Source organism: Muscardinus avellanarius (assembly GCF_963383645.1).
Source record: "Muscardinus avellanarius genome assembly, chromosome: 7".
Taxonomy (NCBI): Eukaryota; Metazoa; Chordata; class Mammalia; order Rodentia; family Gliridae; genus Muscardinus; species Muscardinus avellanarius.
Genome location: NC_137793.1, coordinates 77,655,841 through 77,674,210, shown reverse-complemented (window position 1 = coordinate 77,674,210; position 18,370 = coordinate 77,655,841). Strand labels below are relative to the sequence as shown.

The 18,370-nt window shown below is 39.5% G+C and overlaps 1 protein-coding gene across 1 annotated transcript in view; it reads left to right on the top strand.

Annotated features, from left to right (window-relative positions):
- Positions 1 to 17,269, top strand: part of FLVCR1 (FLVCR choline and heme transporter 1) — a gene marked incomplete at both ends in the record, with an annotated part of 33,515 nt that extends 16,246 nt beyond the window's left edge. Inside the window, 7 exons of the mRNA XM_080698708.1 lie at positions 2,455 to 2,522; positions 3,523 to 3,626; positions 5,366 to 5,476; positions 7,809 to 7,914; positions 8,140 to 8,251; positions 16,305 to 16,372; positions 17,192 to 17,269. Of these exons, the coding sequence (XP_080554834.1) occupies positions 2,455 to 2,522; positions 3,523 to 3,626; positions 5,366 to 5,476; positions 7,809 to 7,914; positions 8,140 to 8,251; positions 16,305 to 16,372; positions 17,192 to 17,269 (647 nt within the window). The remainder of the gene's footprint in view (positions 1 to 2,454; positions 2,523 to 3,522; positions 3,627 to 5,365; positions 5,477 to 7,808; positions 7,915 to 8,139; positions 8,252 to 16,304; positions 16,373 to 17,191) is intronic.
- Positions 17,270 to 18,370: the final 1,101 nt, after the last annotated feature.

Below are 18,370 nucleotides of genomic sequence, written 5' to 3'. Positions count from 1 at the left end.
CAGGCTAAGGGTGTAGCTCAAAGGTAGAATGCCTCTGGATTATATCCCCAGTACCACCACGTACACAAAAAATTTACCCTTAATGAATGAGATTGATTGGTTTACTCTATAGCATAATTATGGACTTAAATGGTGAACTAAACCTTAAAAAAGCTAAAATGATCTTTTTACATGTTTTCAAAGAAAAAGAAAAATAGACCTCAGAACAGTGCTGTCTTCTTTTGTGAGTTCTCATGGAGTGTTTGAGGTCTTTTAGGGACTGTAGTTGTAAGTACTGTGGGCATGTCAGAAGTGCTGTCAACAATTCCTGTTTCTCATCCCGTACAGACTGGCATCTGTTTTGACTATTCAGTCAAAACTAAATATTAAGAAAGTCAGCTTTGCCAATTCTAGCTTTAAAAAATAATTCTGATCCTTCCAGATTTTTCAGAATGGCTGATGGATACTTATCCCAACATTGTAGCGCACCCCCAACTCTTCAATACAGGGGATTGAACCCAGGGGACTTCTACCTCCAAGCTACACCCCCAGCCCTATTTTTTTTCTTTATTCTGAAACAGGGTCTCACTGAGTTTGCAAAAGGCCTCACTAAGTAGCTGAGGCTGTCCTCAAGCTGCAATCCTTCTGTCTCAGCCTCCCAAATGCTAGGATTACAAGTTGTGCCATCACGCCCAGCTCCAACATTGTAGATTTGACTTCAGGCTTCTTTTTAGAATTTTCTGATAGTTGCTTTTATTTCTAACATGAACAGTGTTTACATTATACATTAACCACTAACAATCCTTGATTCTATTTTATCTTTAGAAGTCACTCTCTACTTCTCTTTCTTTCTCTTTTTAATATCTTGTATTGTGTCATGACTTGAACGCTTACCTTTTTACCAGAATTAGTTTCTCATTTTTTAATGGAATTATACCTGATGTGGAACATTTAACCTAATCAAATCCTCTGGACCTGCCACTTTGGTGTACCATCAGCCAGCTTCAACAGTGACCAAAACTTAACATTCATGCATTATCTACTTTTCTACATTTTTCCTGGAGCATTTTGTGTGTGTGTGTGTGTGTGTGTGTGTGTGTGTGTTAGTTATTGGGATTGGAACCCAGGGGCTTTCTACCTCCGAGCGACACCCTCAGCCCTATTTTTTATTCTTTATTTTGAAACAGTCTCACAAAGTTGTTGAGAGCCTCACTAAGCTGCTGAGGCTGGCTTCGAACCTGTGATCCTTCCTGTCTCAGCCTCCCAAATCCTGGGATTACAAGCATGTGCCACCACTCCCGGCTCTACTGGAGCATTTTAAAACAAATTTCAGGTGTTATATCATGTCATCTTTAACATTTTTTTTTTTTTTTGCGGGTCTGGGGATGGAACCCAGGGGCATTCTACCTCCAAGCTATACCCCCTGCCCTATTTATTCTTTAATTTGAAATAGGGTCTCCCTGAGTTGCAGAGGGCCTCACTAAGTAGCTGAGGCTGACCACGAACCGCGATCCTCTGGTCTCAGACTCCCGAATGCTGGGATTACAAGCGTGGGCCACCATGCCCAGCTTCATCTTTACATTTTTAAGCATGCCCTAGTTCCTTTTCTTAATTTTTCTGGTAACCGCCATTTAGGTTAAAACTAATTTTTTTTTTTTTTGTGGTACTTGGGTTCCTGGAAACCCTTCTAACTCTGGGCTACACTCCCAGACCTATTTTTATAATTTTTTTATTTGGAAACAGGGTCTCTTAAACCAGCGCATTTGGCTTCAAACCTGCACAATCCTCCTGTCTCCACCTCCCAAACACGGGAATTACAGCAGGGATTACAAGCATGTGCCACCATGCCCGGCAAAAACTAATATTTTAAACTAGGTTTAAACTAAGAAGTAGAGAAAATGCAGTTGTTGACTACTATCTATTAAAGCAAATTTATTTTTTTGTCTCTTTTTAATTTTTGGTAATACAGGGATTGAACCCAGGGTGCATTCAGCCTCTCAGCTACACCTTCGCCCTATTTTTTTTAATTTTGAAGTAAGATCTCACTAAGTTGCAGAGGGCCTCACTAAATTCCCGAGGCTGGCTGCCAACTGTGATCCTCCTCAGCCTTTCATGTACTAGGATTACAGATGTGTGCCACCATGCATGGCTACAATTTTCTTTCTTTCTTTCTTACCTTTTTTTTTTTCAGTACTAGGGATTGAACCCTGAGGCATTCTACCTTGGAGCTACACCCTTAGCCCTATTTTTTGTGTTCTTTATTTTGAAACAGAGCCTCACTAACTAGCTGAAGCCAGCCCTGAACCTGCAATCCTCCTGTATCAACCTAAGTACTGGGATTACAAGTGTGCTCCACCTTTTTTTTTTTTTTTTTTTAATAGGGCCTAAGTTGCTAAGGCTGGGATCCTCAGCCTCCAAGTTCTAGGATTACAGGCAAGTGACACCATACTTGACTTTTTTTTTTCTTTATTTTAGGTATAATGACAGGAGCATTTTATTCAGTCTCAACATTATTAAATCAAATTATATTGAAACATTATCCGGTAAGCCTCCACTTTCATCATATTACATGCCTGGCAAAGAAATTTTCTATAACAACATAGTACTCATTAGCATGATTATAAGATTAAGAATTATTATGTAGTTGCTGTAAAATATTTACTTATTTTGACTGAGAACACATTTTAAAAAAATCAATTTAACAAATTTAAAAAGCTAATCGAATCAGGCAGCATCCCATGGACAGATCTAGATGAGCTGAGCAGAGGAGGTAGTCGTTATAGGTAGACAAAGGCTGAAGAAAGCAGAAACAAGGAACAAAGAGCAGATTGGTCCTGCTATAGTTACTTTCTCATAGGGTTAGAACTGGGATGCTGTGACTCTCCTTGTGCACTGTAAAGTTCATTTTGACTACAGGGCACAGGAATGAGTGACTTCATTCTGCTGTGGTCTGATCTGTTTGCACAGTGTAGGAGTTCAGTCTAAAACAGTGATCTCTCATAATTTGTATCAAATGCATTTAATCCAACTTATAAAGCATACACTATCAAAAGCAGAAAATAACACTGTAAAAAACCTTAGTTTAAAAAATCAATTATATGGAAAAATATAAAACATTTTAAGGGAAGTCAAAATAAATACAGAGAAGTAAATATGAAGTTCTGATTGGCCTGCTTTTAAAACAGTTGAACTATGTAAAAATTATGCGCTTAACCTCTTTTCAGACATTTATAAATTAAGTCTCACACCAAAAATTATTGCCCTTTAATCATGAAGGAACAAGGAAAACTTCCTTTTTATTTCTTCTATTATTTTAGATGCTGTTTCTAGCTTTAAAATATGATTTAAGAATAAAAATATGATTTTTAGAATAAAAACATGATTTACCTGTCACATCCCCCAAATCTAACTTATGTTCTGAATCTTCCTTCGTGTGCCTACTTTTATGTGATTATTTCTATTAACTGTGTAAAGGTATGGGAATATGAAGGATCTGTTTGAATTAGAAGTACCTAATTAGCTTCTTCTGAAAATTGTTTTCAGGGAGAAGAAGTAAATGCCGGGCGGATTGGGCTAACACTGGTAGTCGCTGGGATGGTGGGCTCCATTCTTTGTGGCTTATGGCTGGATTATACCAAAACATACAAGTAGGTGAAAGTAGATGTATGTATGGTATGTAACCAAAGGCATTTTGATTAAAACCAAACTTTTTTATTTTAAGGGATTTAAAAAGTATTACTATGATTTGGGCATGGTGGCTCATGCCTGTAACCTCAGTACTTGAGAGGCTTAGACAGAAGGATCACAGATTCAAGGACAACCTCAGCAAGTGATGAAAGTGAGAGTCTGTAAAATAAAAATAAAATAGGGCAGGGAATATCTTGTAGGTAAAATGCCCCTGAGTTCAATCCCCATTACTTCAAAAATAAATAAAAATAAAAAGTAAAAAATATTATTAATTAATCTAAATACTTTTAAGTTTCTTTCACTTGGTAAATGTTTAAATAATCTACATATTCCTTTATTTTATTGGTTATTTATTTCAACTTTGAGAATTTGGATACTTTTTTTTTCCGGTACTGGGGATGGAACCTAGGGGCATTCTACCTCTGAGTGTCACCGCCAGCCCTATTTTTTATTCTTTATTTTGAAACAGGGTCTCACTAAGTTGCAGAGGGCCTCACTAAGTAGCTGAGGCTGGCTGGAAACCATAATCATCCTGTCTCAGCTTCCCAAGTACTGGGATTACAGGCGTGCGCCATCACGCCCAGTTGCCATGTATTTTAATAGGCTAGAACTTTCTTCAACTGCTTGGGAAAATAAAAATGGGTGCAACTGTGAGTGTATGGAATGAAATATACCAAAAAAAAAAAATTAAATGTAGAACTGTGTTACATACACCTCTTCAGGCCCAGTATATTTATACTTTATTTATTTATTTATTTATTTATTTATTCATTGTACCTCTGGGCTACACTGATCTATTTTATATTATTTTTATTTGGAAACAGGGTCTCTTAAGCCAGCACAGCTGGCTTCGAACCTGCACGATCCTCCTGTCTCTGCCTCCCAAGTGCAGGGATGACAAGCATGTGCCACCACGCCTGGCATATACTATTATTTTAAACCTTTACAAAAACTAGAAATTCTTCAAGATATCTCTTCCATAATTTAATACTTGCTATAGATCCATTATTATTAATTATATCTTAGGGTGAAATTCATTCAGTTCATGAATGAAAAGGCCACATGTAAATAATTAAATTTCATGATAGCCTTTGTCCCACTATATACTTAGAAAAGTTGGTGGGCATAGAAATGTGTTCTTCTCCGGGGTAACTGCTGACTCCTGTCATGTGGATCCCTCTTGGCTAGGAATTGTGGTAAGAATGTGTGATATTTGTTCTTAAGATACTTGTGGCCTAAATGGGAAAAATAAGGCACTCGCATATGAAAGGTTAAATAGTAATATAACTGACTAAAACTAATGTCGTAAGTGCTGATTGTGCAGGTATAAATGATAAGAAATTTGGAGGAGAGACTCTTATAAGCTGTAGTAGCCAGGAAAGGCATTTAAAAGTGGTGGAATTTGATCTGAATCTTGAAATAGGAGTTGTGGCATAAAAATAATTTTATCCATAGGAATATCCCCTCCTATGTGGGCGTTGGATACTCCTATGTTGCCTACTGCTATCAAATTTATTTCTTAAAATCCATGATTTGGTGGATACATTTTCCGCAGATAAGAAGAATGAATGATATTCTGAAAAACATTGATTACTGTATGGGTAAAGCAATTAGTTTGCTTTACCCATGATTTTACATGATTTTTATTTATGTAGGATAATTAGCAAAAATACTAACCATTTTTTTGTTGTTGTTTTAGACAGACTATTCTGATAGTTTACATTTTGTCTTTTATTGGAATGGTTATATTTACTTTCACATTGGACCTTGGATACATTATCATTGTGTTTGTTACTGGAGGGATACTGGGGTAAGTATAAAATGCCTGAGCAGAAATGAAAGCATGCTATATAATTCTGAATATTATTACTCTGGTTTTTAACTTTTAAAACTCATACAATGATTCTTTAATATTTTAGACTCTAAAAGATTCATTTTGAGCTGGATGTGGTAGTGTACAACTATAATCCCAGTACTTAAGAGGTTCAAGCCTTAGCAAGTAACAAGATTCTCAGCAACCTAGTAAGAACATGTTTCAAGTCAGGCATGGTGGAGCATGCTTATAATCCTAGTACTTGGGAAGCTAAGACTGGAGAATCATAGGTTTGTAGCCAGCCTATCAGCTTAGTGAGGTCCTCCACAATGTAGTAAGCTCTTGTATCTTTTTTTTTTTGGTGGTACTAGGAGTGGATCTCAGAGGCTTTCTACCTCCGGGCTATACTCCCAGACCTTTTTAAAAATATTTTATTTGGAAACAGGGTCTCACTAAGTTGCCAAAAGCCTCACTAAGTAGCTGAGGCTGGCTTCAGACCCATGTGATCCTCCTATCTCAGTCTCCCAAGCGTGGGGATTACAAGTGTGCGCCACCACGCCCGGCTTAAGCTCTTGTTTCAAAATAAAGAATAAAATAAGGATGAGAGTGTAGTTCAAAGGTAGAATGCTCCTGGGTTCAATCTCCAGCACCAAAATAAATAGATAAAAATAAAACAAAAAAGACCCTGTTTCAAAATTAAAAACAATGAAAAGGGCTGGGAGTGTAGCTCAGAGGTAAGATAACCCTGGGTTCAGTCCCAGGTACCACACATGCAGACACAGTCATATAGAAAAAAGTAAATTAAAAAAATAGATAATTCTGAGCTGGGCGTGGTGGCACACACTTATAATCTTAGCATTCGTGCCGGCCATGGTGGCGCACACTTTTAATCCCCGCGCTTGGGAGGTAGAGACAGGAGGATCGTGCAGGTTTGAAGCTAGCCCCACTGGCTTAAGAGACCCTGTTTCCAAATACAAAGTATAAAATAGGTCTGGGAGTGTAGCCTGGAGGTAGAAGGGCTTCCAGAAACCCCAGTACCACCAAAAAAAAAAAAAAAGAATCACAAGTTATAATCCTAGCATTCAGGAGGCTGAGACAGGAGGATCGTGGTTCACAGACAGCCTCAGCTACTTAGTGAGGCCCTCTGTAACTTAGTGAGACCATGTTTCAAAATAAAGAATAAAAAAATAGGGCAGGAGGTATAACTTGGAGGTCAAATGTCCCTGGGTTCCATCCCCAAACCTACCAAAAAAAAAAAAAAATCTGTACATATCAATGTATAATTCTCTCTTTTTTTGGTGGTACTAGGGGTGGAACCCAGAGGCTTTCTACCTCCAGGCTATACTTCCAGACCTTTTTTATATTTTATTTGGAAACAGGGTCTCACTAAGTTGCTGAAAGCCTCACTAAGTAGCTAAGGCTGGCTTCGAACCTGTGCAATCCTCCTGTCTCAGCCTCCCAAGCCTGGGGATTACAAGTGTGCGCCACCATGCCTGGCTATATAATTCTTCAGAACTATAAAAATAGCTTAAAATTGGTTTTTGGCATATTGTTTGTAAAAAGAAAAAAATGGATAAGCCAGTGGTGACACACATTTGTAATCCCAGTACTGGGGAGGCTGAGACAGGAAGATTGCAGGTTCAAAGGCAGCCTCAGCAGCTTAGTGAGGCTCTCAACAACTTAGTGAGACTCGTTTTCCAAACAAAATAGGTCTTGGGGTATGGCCCAGAGGTAGAAGGCCCTTGGGTTCCATCCCCAGTACAAAGAAAAAAAAGAAGATAAAACATACGTAGTCCAAGAAACTTCATTTAATTTTAAAGATAATTGACCTAGAAAACTAGAGGTAATTTTTTTCTCAGAAAAAACAAAAAACAAAACAAAACAAAAAACTTAGGAATTGCTTTGTATCTTTTTTTTTTTTTTTTTTTTGTGGTACTAGAGATTGAACCCAGGTGCATTCTACCTCTGAGCCACACCCCCAGCTCTATTTTTTTTTTTTTTTTTTAAATTTGGAAAGAGGGTCTCACTAAGTTTTGGAGAGACTCATTAAGTAGCTGAGCCTGGATGTGAACCTGTGATCCTCCTGTCTCGGCCTCCCAAGTGCTGGGATCGCAGGCCTGCACCACCACACCTGGCTTGTTTTGCTTCTTAGTTCTGGTGATTTTCAGCTGGTTGGTCAATAATAATAATTCCTTACTTTCACGTAGCAACCTCAAGATATTCACCTGTTTGGTTAATCATCAGCATAAGCCCAATGTATAAAAATGATTGCTTCAGTGGGTGATATTGTCCCAGTAACTCTTTCTGTAATTCTGGTTTGTTTTCCTAGTTTCTTCATGACTGGCTACCTTCCCTTGGGTTTTGAATTTGCTGTTGAGATCACTTACCCTGAATCTGAGGGCACTTCATCTGGTCTTCTCAATGCTGCTGCACAGGTAAATCTTTGATTTCTTTTAAACCTTGAGATGAGTATCTGACTAAATAGTCTAGTGAATAATGACTTTGATCAGAGTTTTTGTTTTAACAATCTCAGTTTTCAATGAATGTCTCTAAAACCCTAATCATATGAGGAACATTAGTTGAGAAACATTCTGGGATAATAATGTACACTTGTTTTAAAGAGGCAAACAATAAAAATTATTTCTCTCATGTTATTTTAGATATTTGGAATTTTGTTCACATTGGCTCAAGGAAAGCTCATATCAGACTATGGGTCCAAGGCAGGAAACATTTTCCTTTGTGTCTGGATGTTTCTAGGCATCATCTTAACAGGTAAATAACAGGTATTTACCTTGCAAAAGTATGTGTGTTATATTGATGTGTATTCCTTCTAATGGTTTTATAGAACTCAAGGTTTACAAATGAGGGGAGAAGCAGCATATTGTTTTCTTCTAGGGATATTAAATCTCTTAATTCATTTTAGAGGTTTCAAATTCAATACAGTTACTCTGCATAGGAAACAAAACCAGTTTAACAAGAGTAGTAAAGACTTGACATTAGGAAGAACCTTGAATTCTGGTTCTGTTGCTCATTAGCTGTGTGACTGTAGACAAGTTACTCACCTCTCCAAGAATACAGAAGGAAAAATCAACTCAAGTACTGTTTCTCCTACCATACCTCCACAACATACATAATTGCTGTGAACTCGAAATGTGTGAGGATTTCTTCCCACCAGCCAGGAGGCAATTCTGCAGTGAACGCCAGCTGAGAATCCCCTGATTACTGGGGATCACATCAGATCCCACAATTGGAGAGTTCAGGTCCCACACTGTTCTCACCTCAGAACTAGTCTTGAGTCTGGGTCTGTAGAACTTCTGACAGATGGGCTACAAGTTGGGGTTCCCATGACAGCCTTCTCAGATATAGTTAATTTCAGTTTACAGAACTCGGGGAAACACTATACTTGCATTACTAGTTTATTATCAGTGACACATGTCTAGAGCCAGATGGAGAGGAAGACAGGGCTAGGTCTAGAAGAGACCCGTGTGCTGGAGCTCCTGTCCCTGTGGAGTTGGGTGGGCCACCCTCCCGGCACATGTGTGAGTTCTCATTCACCTCCCAGTGACTCCCCATGTGTTTAGTGCCCTGGAGCTCCCCAGACCTCGTGCTTCGGGGTTTTATTGAGATGTCATTGCAGAGGCACAGTTGTGGGGGAACCAGGTCGAGAACCCAGCAAGGCCTGTCTGCTCAGATTCTTCTTGGAATCTTCTATGAAGCAGTCCTCTCTCCAGCGTAGGGAACAGGAACCCTCTGGAATGTGGGGGAGCCTTATGCCCTACTATCAAGGGAAGGTCAGAGAAGGTAGGAGAAGATTAGAGTTTCTCTCCTCGATCTTAGGGAAGAAAAGTTCTAGTTTCTATGTACTGGGAAGGAAGTAGGAATCAGGAACTGTCATCAAAATTTAAAAATATATATATTATCACAACCTCTGAACTCCTGTTTCCCTCACTAAAATAGTAATAGGGTATTAAAAAGCCTTTCTTTTCTTTTCTTTATTTTTATTTTTATTTATTTTTTGGTACTTGAGATGGAACCCAGGGGCATTCTACCTCCAAGCTACACTCAACCCTGTTTTTTATTTTTTATTTTGAAACAGGGTCTCACTGAGTTGCAAAGGGCCTTACTAGCTACTTGTAACTATAATGTGATAGCTGTGGTGGAAGTTACATGGAGATAACATGTGGAATGGTTAGCTAGTTCTCTTGTTAGATCCATACAGGAAATGAGGTCATAGTCTCTACCATTGCCTCCAAAATTGGTGAGACTAATAAAAATGAAGAATCACAATTTACTGGAACAGAGACCCAGGAGCTGAAACCAATGGGAACCAAGGCTAGACTGTAACTGATGAATTGCTGGAGGCTCAATTCTGGAGCCAGGAGAAATAAAAGCCCAGGGGAAGCCCACCCATGAGGGCCCTCAGGTTTCTGCGACTCTTACCTCCTTACCTCCTACTTCTGGAAGGAGGGGAACAAACAAACAAACAAACAAACCATTTTGGAATATATCAGAACACTCTACTCTTAATAGATGTGTCCTCAGAAGAAACTGTTTAACCAGCATCTAACCTGCTGGGATTTATCAGAGTCAAACTAACCTGGGGCAAGGGAAATACCCTAGTCCAGCTCACTCTAGCCATCCACATGGGAGAAGGAAAAATGTGTGCAAGTCCAGGCCCTTCTAGCCATCCTGTCCCATCTAAGATGATGGCAGGTGAGCGAGAGACAGGAAGCACATGTAAAGTTCACAGTCAGAGGCGTGGGCCTACTTAGAGGACTCCGTGCCTTACCACCACATTACTACAGGCTTTTTTAAAGCAGTATTTTTAATCCTGTATATCATATCTGGCCATGAAGAAAAGAATTGAAGGATACATAACAAGGCAAAAAACACAATTTGAAAAAGTAAAGCAAACTTCATAACCACAGTGTGATATAGTATGGATGCTGGAATTATCAGGCTGCTGTATTAAAACAACTCTGATTAACATGGTTAGTGCCATAATGGGTAAAGTGGACAGCATGCAAGAATGAACGGGCAGGCCGGGCATGGTGGTGCAGGCCTGTATTCATAGTACTTGAGAGGCTGACTCAGCAACCTAGCAAGGCCCTCACAACTTAGACACTGTTTCAAAATAAGAAAATAAAATGAACGCTTGTAATCCCAGCACTCGGGAGGCTGAGACAGGAGGATTGCACAGGTCCAAAGCCAGCCCCAGCTGTTTAGTGAGGCTCTCAGCAACTTAGTGAGACCCTGTTTCCAAATAAAATATAAAATAAGTCTGGGAGTATAGCCCAGAGGTAGAAAAGCCCCTGGGCCCCACCCCTAGTACCAAAAAACAATTTTTTTTTTTTTTACAAGCTTCCTTTGGAGTCAATTACTAGAAAATTACTGTCTCCTGGCAAAGGTTTCATGTTTTTTGCTTTTCCATGTTTCTTGTGTCCATTTGTTTATACCTGTGTCATTGTGCCAGCAAAATGGCTCAGTTGATGGTTGCTCATCCCCTTCACAAAAAGGGACTACAATAATTAATAAACAGCTAGCCGGGTGTGGTGCCCACACTTGTAATCCCAGCATTCGGGAGGCTGAAACTGGAGGATTGCGGTTCACAGACAGCCTCAGCTCCTTAGTGAGGCCCTCCTCAACTTAGTGAGACCCTGTTTCAAAATAAAAAATAGGGTAGAGGGTGTATCTCAGAGGTAGAATGCCCATGGGTTCCATCCCCAGACCCGCAAAATAATAGTAGTAGTAGTAGTAGTAGTAATCATCATCATCATCATCATCATAAATTTAAAAAGACTAAAAAATAGGACCAGGGGGTGTAGCTTGAAGGTAGAATGCCACTGGATTCCATCCCCAGTACCACACACACACACACACACACACACACACACACACACACACACACGGACATAGGAAATGTGGAAAAGCAGGGAAACACACAGCTCTTAAGATTGCACAATAATTCCCTAGTAATTGACCCTAAAGGAAAGGAATTTTATGAAATATCAGAAAAGGAATTGGAAATAATCTGAAGGAAGCTCAGTGAGACCCAAGATAATATAATCAAACAATGAAATCAAGAAGTGTGTGTGTGTGTGTGTGTGTGTGACTGAGGGGTTGAACTTGGGGGCATTCTATCTCCAAGCTACATCCCCAGGCCTATCTTGATTTTTAGTTGGAGACAGATTCTCATTAAGTTGTGGAGGGCCTCACCAAGTTGCAGAGGCTGGCTGTGAACCTGCCATCTTTCTGTCTCAGCCTCCCAAGCACTGGGATTACAGGTGTGTGCCACCATGTCTGGGGATGGAACCCAGGGCATTCAACCTCCGAGCTACACCCCCTGCCCTATTTTTAATTATTTTGAAACAGGGTCTCACTAAATTACGGAGGGCCTCACTAAGTAGCTCTTCCAGTCTCAGCCTCCTGAATGCTGGGATTACAAGCATGCGCCACCACGCCTGGCTAAGAAACATATTCTGAAGAAGAAATCCACCATAAAAAAAAAAACAGGATTGTATAGCTGAATAATTCAATGAATGAAATTTAAAAATATAGTTGATAGCTACAGCAATAGACTAATGGATTAGAAGAAAGAATTTCCAAAAAAAAAAAAAAAAAAAAGACAGGCCTTTTAAATTAACCTATTCAGAAGAAAAAAAAAAAAATGAAAGAGGGTGAAGAAAGCTCCAGAGGGTGAGGAGATGGTGAAAGCCAGAGAAAACATATTTAAGAAAATAATAAGCTGGGCATAATGGCATATGCTTATAATCCCAGGACTTGGGAGGCTGAGACAGGAGGATCACATGTTTGAGGCCAGTCCCAGCTACTTAGGGAAGCCCTCCACAACTAAGTGAGACCCTGTTTCAAAATAAAGAATAAAAAATAGGGCTAGGGATGTAGCTTGGAGGAAGAATGCCCTTGGGTTCAATCCCCAGTGCCGAAAAAAAAATAATAATCATAATAGCTAATAATTTACAAAGTCTGAGGGAGAAATACGGATATCCAAATCAACTCCAGTTAGACTCAACTCAGAGAGATCTTCTCCAAGACACATTATAATGAAACTGGAAAAGTCAAAGAGAAATCTCAAAGCAGGAAAAGAAAAATCTCAAATCGCATATAACAGAATTCCCATTAGACTAATGGAAGATGTCTTAGCAGAAAACTCGTAGGACAGGAGAGAATAAGATGATAATGAGGAGTAAAAGAACAAAGCTCTCAGTCAAGAGTACTATGTCCCATAAAGCTATCCTTTCAGAAATGAAAGGAGCTGGACATGGTGGTGCACGCCTGTAATCCCAGTGCTTGGGAGGCTGAGACAGGAGTATGGCAGGTTCACAGCCAGCTCAGCTACTGAGTAAGGCCCTCCATGACTTAGTGAGACCAAAAAATAGGGTTGGGGGTGTAGCTTGGAGGTAGAATGCCCCCCCCGGGGGGGGTGGGGTTCAAGCCCCAGTACTACAAGAAAAAAAAGAGAGATGAGAGAGAGAAAATTGAAAGAAAGGATTGGGAATCGAGGTAAGTGGTAGAATGTTTGCCTAGCCTGCACAAGGACCTGAGTACTAAGGTTGATCCTTAGTACCATGGAAAAGAAAGAATAAGATGAAGAAAGATTAGAGCATTTGAATATGAGAAAGTATATTGAAAATATGTAAGCTTTAGATTGTGATTTCCAACTATTTTAAGACACCGTATCAGTTTTGTTGAAATATTTTCAAGAGCCGGATGTGGTGGCCCACGCTTGTAATCTCAGCATTTGGGAGGCTCAGACCAGAGGATCACGGTTCGCAGACAGCCTCAGCTACTTAGTGAGGCCCTTCACAACTCATTGAGACCCTGTTTCAAAATAAAGAATAAAAAATAGGGCAGGAGGGATAGCTTGGAGGTCAAATGCCCCTGGGTTCCATCCCCAGACCTGCACAAAAAATAAAAGAAATAGTTTCAAGATTGGAAACATTAGACTTAATGGGTTAACAGATACCAGTTCAGAAAATAATAACATTGTATTTGATTATATGTGTTATTTATGCTTACTTATAAGCTAAATGGATGGCAGCATTCACCTTAAGGGATAGGTCAGAAAAATTAGGATTCTTTAATTATATAAGGAATTCCTTTTATTTGTAAAACAATATGTTATTTGAAAGAGGACTTGGATTAGCTATAAATATGTATTGTAAACTCTAGAGTAACCACTTTATTTTATTTTATTTTGGTACTGAATATTGAACCTGGGTGCACTCTACCTCCAAACTATTACACCTCAGCCTTACTTTATTTTTTATTTTGAGTGTCTCACTTGGTTGATGAAAGTCTCACTACTTGCTGAGGTTGTCCTTAAACCTGTGATCCTCCTGTTTCAGCCTCCCAAAGTATTGGGATTACAGGCATGTGCCACCACACGCAGCATGAGTAACCACTTTAAAAAGTTAAAAAAAAAAAAAAAAATTAAAGCCAGATACGGTGTCGCAGGCCTGTATTCCCAGTACTTGGGAGGCTGATACAGGAGGAACACCGGTTCACAGGTAGCCTCAGCAACTTAGGCCCTCCGCAACTCAGTGAGACTCTGTTTCAAAATAAAGAATAAAATGGAGTTAAGGCAAACATGGGGGCACACCTTTGTAATCCCAGTACTTGGGAGGCTGAGACAGGAGGATCACAGGTTCATAGCCAGCCTTAGCAACTTGTGAGGCCCTCCACAACTTAGTGAGAACCTCTTTCAAAATAAAGAATTAAAAAGCCGGGCGTGATGGTGAACACTTGTAATCCCAGCTTTCGGGAGACTGAGATAGTAGAATCGCGGTTCACAGACAGCCTCAGCTACCTAGTGAGGCCCTTTGCAAGTCAGAGAGACCCCGTTTCAAAATAAAGAATAAAAAATAGGGCTGGGGGTGTAGCTCAGAGGTAGAATGCCCCAGGGTTCCATCCTCAGTACCACTAAAGTAATATGCTAAAAAAGGAGAGAAAATGGAATAACACAAAATATTCAATCAAACCTATAAAAGGCAGACAAAATATGGAAGATAAAAATAGGGATAAACAACAAGGGCAACAAATAGAAAATAGTAACAAATATAGTAGATATTAATTCAAATTTATAAATAATTACTTTGAACATCAGAACTTAAATGTACCAATTAAAAGACTGTCAGTGTTGACCAAAACAAAAGACCCAGCTATATGTTATCCACAAGAAACCCATTTTAATATAAAAATACATATAGGTGAAAAGTAAATGGATGCAGAACACAGCAATGGAAGCATCAGGCTAAGTTTTAGAATGCTGAAAGTAAAATAATTTTACTTTCATCTTTCATTTCTACTTTGGTTTATGACTAATTAAATTACCTAACTGTCCACAAACATCCTTTCCTTATTCTTTTGTGTGTGTGTATATGGGGGGGGGTTCTGGGGCATTTGACCTCTGAGCTACACCCCCTGCCCCATTTTGTATACTTCATTTTGAAACAGGGTCTCACTAAATTGCAGAGGGCCTCACTAAGTAGCTGAGGCTGTCCGCGGACCGCGATCCTCTGGTCTCAGCCTCCCGAATGCTGGGATTACAAGCGTGCGCCACCACAGCTGGCTTTATCCTTTCCTTATTCTGTAATCTTTTTTATTAGTCTATAATTTTTGTTATCTCTTTAACACTAGTGACCTACAAATTATCTCTAGACACTGACCTCTGTTATATTTCAGGCCAATCATATCTTCTGAGCTGGATGTTCCATGGGCATTTTATGTTCAAACTGTCCAGAACTGAATTACCTCCTTCTCCTCACCTGTATTCCTCCTGTATTTTCAGTTTCAGTAAAAAGGGCTCCAATTTGTTCTGTTGCCCAAGCAAGGAAGCTCATAATCTTCTTTCTTCTCTTCCCCATATTTTTTTATACTATCAAGTCTCCAAATCTTACCGGTTTTATTCTAAAATATCTCTGAAACCTGTCTCTAATGTCATTATTTCATATTATTCATATTCTCTCTCTCCCTGTCCCTCCCTCTCCCTCCCTCTCCCTCTCTCCTCTCTTCTCTCTTCTCTCTCTCTCTCTTCTCTCTCTCGGATATTTTGAAACAGGTCTCACTAGGTTGGTGAGAGACTCACCGCTTGCTGAGATTGTCCTCAACAAGTAGCCTCCCAGGTGCTGAGATCACAGGCGTCTTTACACACGCAGGCATTTACTGTCTCTTAGCAGGACAGCCCCTTGGCGGGCTTCCTGTGTCCTGTCACTGATGATCAGCCTCCACACTGCTGTCAGGTAGGGCTTCCTGAAGTGTAGAGCCATGGTGCCGGACAGTGAAGGCAAACTCTTTCCATGTTGTACAGCACCTGTCATCCTGCAGCCTCGCCCTGTGCTTGATTCTCCAACCATCCCAAACCACCTCTAGTGTGAAGAATAGGCTAAATTCTTCCTGCCTTGCTTTCTTATATACTGTTTTATGGCTTAGGTTTCTATTCAGGTGCATCTCCTCTGGCACTCCTTCTGTAGTTTCCTTTGGCTGACATGGGTATTTTTTCTCCCGTGCTCCCACTGTACCCTGTTATATCAGCACTATCAGTTACCATGCAATATAATAATTGTTTACATGTGAATATTTCCTTAGAGAATCTTTTAGGGCTTTTTATCCTTGAATCTCATATTTGTTCACTAATTTCTAATTAAGTTAAAGGCTTAGCAAGGCAATTTTTTTTTCAGGCTACGGAGACACTATTGAATATTATTGCACTGTGGTGTGTTATGTTTGATAATGCCAGAAAAGACTTTGTGTTACACAAAGAAAAATATTCATAATTTATGGTAACTTCACTGACTCTTTGTTTCAGCATTAATCAAGTCAGATCTGAGAAGACACAACATAAATATAGGAATTGCAAACACTGAAATTAAAGCTGTAAGTAATGAATACTTTTAGGATTATACTATTGAGAAAAGTTTATAGAGAATAAGTATGAAATCATTCTGATTTAGCTAGATATTTTTTTCTGAGTCAATTTTTAAACTTTTTTTTTTTTTGGTAGTACTGGGGTTCCTGGAAGTCCTTCTACCTCCAGGCTACACTCCCAGACCTATCTTTTTATACTTTTATTTGGAAACAGGGTCTCTTAAGCCAGCAAGGCTGGCTTCGAACCTACGCGATCCTCCTGTCTCTGCCTCCCAAGCACCGGGATTACAAGCTGCGCCACCACACCTGGCTCTGAGTCAACTTTTTTTTTTTTTTTGGTAGTACTGGGGGTGGATCCCAGAGGCTTTCTACCTCCGGGCTATACTCCCAGACCTTTTTTTATATTTTATTTGGAAACAGGGTCTCACTAAGTTGCTGAGAGCCTCACTAAGTAGCTGAGGCTGGCTTCAAACCTGTGCGATCCTCCTGTCTCAGCCTCCCAAGCGCGGGGATTACAAGCGTGCGTCACCATGCCCGGCTATCAACTTTTAACATGTTAAAATAGCCAAGCATAGCCAGGTGTAGTTACGCACACTTGTAATCCCCGCGCTTGGGAGGCTGAGACGGGAGGATCACACATGTTCGAAGCCATCCCCAGCTACTTAGTGAGGCTCTCAGCAACTTAGTGAGACCCTGTTTCCAAATAAAGTATAAAAATAGGTCTGGGAGTATAGCCCAGAGGTAGAAAAGCCCCTGGGTTCCACCCTCAGTATATATATCATTTGCTAGGTGATAATATATTTTTATATGCTGATTTATTTTTTACAGGTACCAGTTGATAGTCCCACTGATCAGAAACCAGAAATGGTTGCATTATCCAAGCAGTCAGAATCATCATCAATTTGAAGTGAAAGGAAAGGTTACTGTCTTTCAGCAATTGGAATAGAGCATGATGACTTTTACTGTTAGGAACAGTAGGCTGGGTTTATAGGTGTTAGAGATTAACATTTACTTGAAAATCACTATGTGAACTGTAAACAGTTATTATTTTGCTTAATTGTTCATTTAAACAATCTTTTGCTTTAAACACTTTGTCTTTCATCATGTTAACACTACCATTTATATAATTAGTGTCCCGTTTGGGGCATATATTGTGTCTGAAAGTAACCTTCTTGATATTTCTTTTTCTTTTTCTGGTACTGGGGATTGAACCCAGGGACATTCTACCTCTGAGCTATATTCCCAGCCCTATTTTTAGTCTTTATTTTGAAACAGAGTCTCACGAAGTTGTGGAGGGCCTCACTTAAGTAGCTGAGGCTGGCCATGAACCTGTCTCAGCCTCCCAAGTACTGGAATTAAAAGTGTATGCTGCCTCGCTCAGCTTTTGTTTTTCAGAAAATAAGGTTTTCTCTTTATTTTTTCTTTTTGTAAAATATGGAAGCTTAGAGGACTTTCTAAAATGATAATACAGGAGTCCAGTCCTCATAAGACACATAAAAGTACATGTAGTTTATATATATAAATATTCAGTAGGATCATGTGTCCAGTATATTCCTAATTAGCTAGGTTCCTACAGTACTGACCTACTGTCCAGGCCACCTCAGAGTGAGTATGAGACATCGACCGACATGATCCTACTAACTCACCCGCAGAGAGCATTGGGATCGGGCTTCCAGACAGCATCTAAGGTTTTTTCCCATTTCTTTTACTCTTGCTGTAAAGTACATTGTAACAGTTACTATAAATGGCCACAGAAAATGTTCTGTGTACAGATTCTATCATGGCTTTCATCTTAGAATTATGTTCTAATTAAGCTAAGGAGCTCAGACGCAGATACATTGAGTTCTTTTCTGTGACACCTTCTTATCATAGACAAATGCTAACACTATATTTTTTCAGTCCCACTTGAAGTAGAGCAGTTTTATACCCATTGTCTCTTTTTGCTGTCATCTTTTTTCAGTATGTAATTTTCTAGCAAGAAAATTTCATTATATGTATTACTGGTTA